Source organism: Camellia sinensis, chromosome 2 (assembly GCF_055761805.1).
Source record: "Camellia sinensis isolate YWXY chromosome 2, ASM5576180v1, whole genome shotgun sequence".
Taxonomy (NCBI): Eukaryota; Viridiplantae; Streptophyta; class Magnoliopsida; order Ericales; family Theaceae; genus Camellia; species Camellia sinensis.
This window is the reverse complement of record NC_138962.1, coordinates 153,250,537-153,256,486: the sequence shown is the minus strand read 5'-3', so window position 1 is coordinate 153,256,486 and position 5,950 is coordinate 153,250,537. Positions and strand designations below refer to the sequence as shown.

The following is a 5,950-nucleotide window of genomic DNA, read 5'->3' as shown; positions in this document are numbered from 1 at the left end:
TATAAACAATATGCCCTGTATCAATATTCTGTACTATTTAGCTAGTTTGAATAGAACTCACAATAAAACTCTAATCATGGCAACAGATAGTATATCTAGACTAGGCTATGTAGGTTGTGACCAGTGACTAGGATACATTCTACTCAATCACCATGATGGCTGGTCACACTGCTAGTGCAAGCAGTTGCTTTCAATGTTTCACTCAATGGGTTGTACTCTGCTTGTCCAAGTTTCAGCCCAAGTGCTAGTCAAATAATATTTAACTAACACAAATATATTACCGAAGATTATTGGCACTGTGAAATTATTAAACATAAGTCTAACACAGTCATGATTTACCGAAGGTCAGCACTTTGAAAGAGAATCAAGGGGGCAAAAACAAAAACAAAAATTCTAAAAAGAAGATCAACATTGCTTCTGATTTTACTTTATTAAGAATCAAAGATCAACCTTGCTAGAAAAACATAGCACAGAGGAGTAAGGGACAGAAGTGTTGGAGCTTCCATGGACTGAACAACATCCTCAAGCAATGGCACTCCCATCTGGTAGTTTAATGCATTACCATAACCCTTTAATATGAACAGCTCCAAATCATCTGTCCACTCCAGCAAGACAACCTAAAAATGTTTAGCTGCAATCCCAGATAGTTAGGACAAGAAACAAAAGTTGACACTTAATTTGTTCGTTCTTGAAGGAATATACATCATCAGTAGAGTGGCATGCAATGCAGGATCATACCTGCAATCCTGGCTCTTGACAAGCCTCTGCAAATTTAGCTGTTGAAAGAGCTGCATTTCTTTTAATATCAGCTTTCTTGCGCTCTAGTTCAGCCAGTTGCTGTTGAGTCCTTTGGACCTGATTTTTCCGATATGGTCTTCAAATATGAAATACAATTGATCAATAATATAAGCCGCACTAACATCAAGCAAATATTATTATTTAGCATTAACCAAGTAGGAATATTATTATTCTTGACCTGCTCTAATTTTCCAAAGAAAACAGTAAGTAAATTTCCAGATCTGAAATCCCAGATAATTAGGACAAGAAATAGAAATTAGAGTTAACCATCAAAGCTTGATCAATATAAACCATCTTCACAACAGGACTGCTAGTTAGTTAACTATACCTACATACAAGACAGAATACAACATAACACTGATCCGAACCAAGACGATGATGCACTTCTTGTTATCGATCACCAAACGAAAGGTTTGGAGATATATAAGCAATTAATGGATGAATCAAGTGATCACCAACACGCATAGGCTGTTACACCCACACAATGTGGGTGGTTTGCTGAATGGTATAGTCGACTTGCTTCATTGAGTGAGGATTCATGAGATGGTCTTCAGTTTTGTCTTCTTCTGTTTTACGAAGAAAGATGACAGCAGACTCTTGCTGCGGACAGGTACGCGAATAATCTGAAGCCGGTTTGGGTTGTCAAATGACTTGAAAGCTGTCAAAGGTTTTGAGACCTCCTGCAAAGTACAATCACTCTCATAAGAACTTTTTGGCATTTCTCTCAACCACAGGGCAAGATATTTTACAACATAAGCAAGCATAAGGTATGGAGCTTCTCTCCTACCACCCATGAGTGGTCCAGCAAAAACATCTCCATACCAAAAGATTTTTAAGTCATCAGATCATCTAATCAAATTCATATTTGAATACATACAGTAAAACCAAGTCTCGTATCCCATTCAATGGAAGAAACTACGCATGAATTATTTTTTTCCGTTGGCACAGTTAATGAGTTGTGTCTAATAGTTGTTTCTATAAAAATTTTCTTTTTAATTTTGTTGATATCTATCAACCACATAATATGTTAGAAGCACAACTCTGCTCAAGTCAACTTACTTCGATTGTTCACATAATCTCCAATTACTAAAATTACATTTAATATATTCAGTTTTATTCCTACTTATTTTAAACTCTTTTGGACTTGATTGCTCTCCAAGTTTGTAATTTGGTTTTTTAGTTTCATCTACTAACTACTAAGGACAATATCATCTGCATAGAAATGGGACATAAATTCTGCTGCAGAGTCAGAATATTAAACAAATCATGATTCACGCCATCCCGGTTGACCCAAAATCTGCACCTTTTTCCATGACTAAAATAAGAAATAATTCTAAGTATTAAAAACTGATGGGGTTTCCAATCCCATTTCAGAAACAAAAACAAGAGAAGTACAAGGTAAAAATAATAAACAGACATCTCATACCTCTGCACAACCAAATAAAATTATTTCTAGTTATTCTTTGCAAAATACACACATCAAGATTCATCGCTAATGTTCATAACTATGTTCCAAAGACAAACATCCAAAACTAGAACTCAAGTCTCCATGGCTTTAACCATTGTGGTTACCACAAAATGCAGAAAACAGTCACCCTATCATCTATCGCTAATCAATTATGAGGGCAACTGAAAAGTACAAGGTCTGGGCAGATTTGATTATGTGATTGTAGATTAACTATCATAAACTTTTGTGCTCTCTTGCAAATATTAGCAAAAGTTTCATAAGAAATGATCGGCAAAAAGTGATGGCAGATTGTGCCAAAACACTTCATAATAAGTTATCATCAAGAGAAAGAAACAATACCAAGGTCAACATGTTTAAAAGGGCTCCCACTTGCAAAAACTATATGTTCTCTAGCATGCTTGAAAACATCAACAGCAGTGCATTCAGCTGCACCTAAGTATATGCAAATACTATGTTCAATAGAGAAATTGGGAGCTCTATAAGTAAAATATGGTTAATTTAGAGGTCTTGTAAAGACAAACCATTCAATGTTGGATTTGACATGGCAAAAATGGCAGGTTTAGTAGAATCCAACTCTCGCATGGCCTTGAGCACCTGATTTACATGCAAGCAATATAAGTAAGGAATATGAAAATGTAAGAAGACACACATCTAACGAGCTCAAAAATTGACTCTCAAGTATCCATTACACAGAGAAAATGGGACAACACTCACCTTTATTGTGCTTAGTTAGGGTCTTACAGTTAAACAAAAATACACAGCCAAAGTTGAGTATAAGAGGATAAGGAAATCAAGCATGTGAGGGTTAGTAGGAAAGGGCATAATGGCCATGGATTTGACTGAGGTTATTGCTCTTCAGAAATCTTTCTAGAAAAGGATTCATTAAGTCAAACTAACAAGTAAAATTGGTGCATTGTTGTGTTGAGCTAAGTGGAGTGAAATATGATAGTGATGATAACAAATGACATTTAGTTATCTTGATGAGGTATGCTTTTATATCCTAATAATAAATAGATGAATCGGAGTATGTAGTAGAAGTTGGGTAAGTAAAATGATAACTTTGATAGGATAAACAAAAACCATCTCTAAAAGTATTGCCAACATTTAGCAAGTGAGAACAAAAAGTCGCATAGCAAAATGTATTCCAAAAATACAAAAATCATTGCTCTGTGGAACATAATATCACAGAAAGCCAAGACTCATATCTCCAACTATATAGTTGAGGCCTAGTTTAAATTTCAAATTTCAAATTTCAAATTTTGTAACTTCTTCAGTTTTTTTTCCCCACATATATTTTTTATTTTCATATCACCCATCAGGTGTGCACACATTCTAGTAACTTCTTCAGAGTCTCCGTGGGAAGCAACGATGTCCTGAAAACTGACTGGGGGTGCCACGGATATTCCAACCTTGTGAAAGGAGATCTTTCTTCTCTCTTCTATTTCTTTCTCAACCTTGCAAAATAATGTTTTCCGTAAGAGAAAAGATTATGACATCACAAAAGACTAACCTATCAGGAGTAAGCATGAACCTAGGGTGGAGGGGGCATACCCTGACAAAATAGAGGAAGAAGCTTGATTTGAATACTCAACAAGAAGCCAGATTAGAGCAGTTTTTGGTAACCATCCAGCGATTTTTAGTGTTTTGGGTATAGCTTAGATACTTTCTCACAGAGGTGCCCCACAGATGATGGGTTCTTATATATATTTATTTTCCTCAATCCTGCAATTTTGAGTTATGCATCATGCAACAAAAAGAATGATTTATGAGTTAAGCATCATGCTAGTAAAATGTTCTTCAGGGAGAAAAATGGCAAGACGGGAGCTAGTGTTCCAACAAAGTACTCACAGTTCTAAAGAATTTACCATGCAAAACACAACTCTATGTCATGACACAAGACCATGTCACAAATGATGCTCTGAAAACAATTAGATGTAGGACCAAATTGAAGAACTAACATATTACAAGGAATTATCAATGTTAAACCTTACAGTTTTTCCTTAATGATTTTTATGTTAAAACCTTAATTAATAATCATATCCTCGATCATCATGTAGAAAAAATCCTCTTCTTTATATTTCAATAACAAGTAAAGAGTCCCCAGTTCTTTTAAGATATCATTGATGCCAAACTAAAACAGGAAAGAAGCTATGTTAGAACGAAGGGACAGACCTGGAGAGTCAGAGCATTGGTGTGTTTGGTGACCAAGAAATTGGTCAAGTTCACACAATATGCCAAGGCAGAATTGAAGAGTAAATAAAAGATTATTTTGATATCATCTCTGGCAAGAGCTATTATGATCCCAACCATGTTTTCCTCCATCAACAATGTAGCAGGAATTAAGAACTAAACAGCTATTGGTGCCATGTATAACAGAAGGTTCATAGAATTTAGTTTTTCCCTGGAAAAGAAACTAAGATAATAGCGTGGGTTTTCAATAATGGAAGCAGATAAATAATCTATAACAAAAATAAAGGGCCCAAAATATTTACAATTTTGTTATAGAGACAAATAGTTAATTACCCTTCTGAGGACAGCAAAATGCCTTGAAGCAGAGACTTTAATGCCCTTGCAGCTGTAGCACCATGACACATTATAAAACCAAATAGATGGAAACTTGGTTCACCCTGCAGCCACATAACAAAGTTCAATAATATAATACATGAAAAGGTCCAAGAGGCCAAGAAACTCTAGAACATATCAGAAATACCGATTATAAATAATTTCTTCAACAACATAAACAAAGGTTATATGGATAACAGTGCAAGTAATTGAGTCATCATATAAATTAGCCAAATTTGCCAGTGCCAAACTTACAGCCATGGATTGGTAAAACATCATAAGGCACAAGATGAAAATGGACAAATCAATAATAGGATAATAGTCACACAATGAAAAAATTTATGAAAAAATCTAACAAATGTTCACTAAACACAAGAAATATAAAAATATATCAGTTTTTTTATTTTATGTTTCTTCTTAAAATATATCATTTTTATGTTTCTACTACAGTCTACAACAGTAAAAAGAGGGCAAAGTCAAAGAACAGGGGTCATTTTACATTACCTTTTTTTTTCTTTTTTTTTTTTTTTAAAGATGATTACAAATAAAGGCTCTAGATGCAAGTTGCATGAAATTCCAGTGGCTGTAGGGAAAAAAAATATAAAAAAATAAAATATATATATCAGCAAAAAAAAATGGAGTTCAGGAAAAAGGAAGAAGAAATCTGGACAAAACAGAAATCTAGAATGAAAAACAAATCTGGATAAGATCAATTTGTTCTTGGTTTGCTGCCAATGAGGAGTACAAAAATCTGGAAAAAAAAAATGGAAAAAGAGGAAACAGAAATCTGGACAGAACAAAAAAAAATCTGGAAAAAAAATGAAAAATTATTGTCTTTGTTCTTCGTTTGCTGTAAAGAAACAAAATAAAAAAATTTGGAAAAAAAAAATGAATCGAAGAGGAGGACAAATCTGGACAGAACAAAGAAGAAGAGGAAGAAAAGAAAAAAATCTGAACAGAACAAAAAATGAATCTGTCGTTCCATGCAATCACCTCATTGTCCATGTGATTGAAGCTACTCTCCATCGCGATCTTCCACTCCTCCGTACTCGAATCCTTTTTCTCTATCTCTTCCTTTACAAGTTCATGTAACCGATCTCTACACTTCATCGCCACCTACAA

General features: G+C 34.5%; 1 protein-coding gene across 14 annotated transcripts; it reads right to left on the bottom strand.

Moving 5' to 3' along the window:
- Positions 1-400: 400 nt before the first annotated feature.
- LOC114259176 (putative sugar phosphate/phosphate translocator At3g11320) lies at positions 401-5,147 on the bottom strand. 14 transcript variants are annotated; one of them, XR_014361824.1, is made up of 7 exons: positions 4,790-5,141; positions 3,818-4,667; positions 3,596-3,720; positions 2,788-2,860; positions 2,606-2,692; positions 739-1,478; positions 401-631 (listed from the first exon to the last, which is right to left on the bottom strand). XR_014361824.1 is itself a non-coding variant. In XM_082915833.1 (5 exons), the coding sequence occupies exons 2-5, from the start codon at positions 4,586-4,588 to the stop codon at positions 1,441-1,443; spliced, it is 348 nt and encodes a 115-aa protein (XP_082771959.1). In that variant the 5' UTR covers positions 4,589-4,679; positions 4,790-5,141; the 3' UTR covers positions 917-1,440. The 14 variants fall into 14 exon arrangements, 2 of the variants coding, with proteins under 2 accessions (XP_082771959.1, XP_082771958.1); XR_014361821.1 differs by having other exon boundaries at positions 2,788-3,720; positions 3,818-3,988; positions 4,439-4,667; XR_014361820.1 differs by having other exon boundaries at positions 2,788-3,720.
- Between the last annotated feature and the right edge of the window lie 803 nt (positions 5,148-5,950).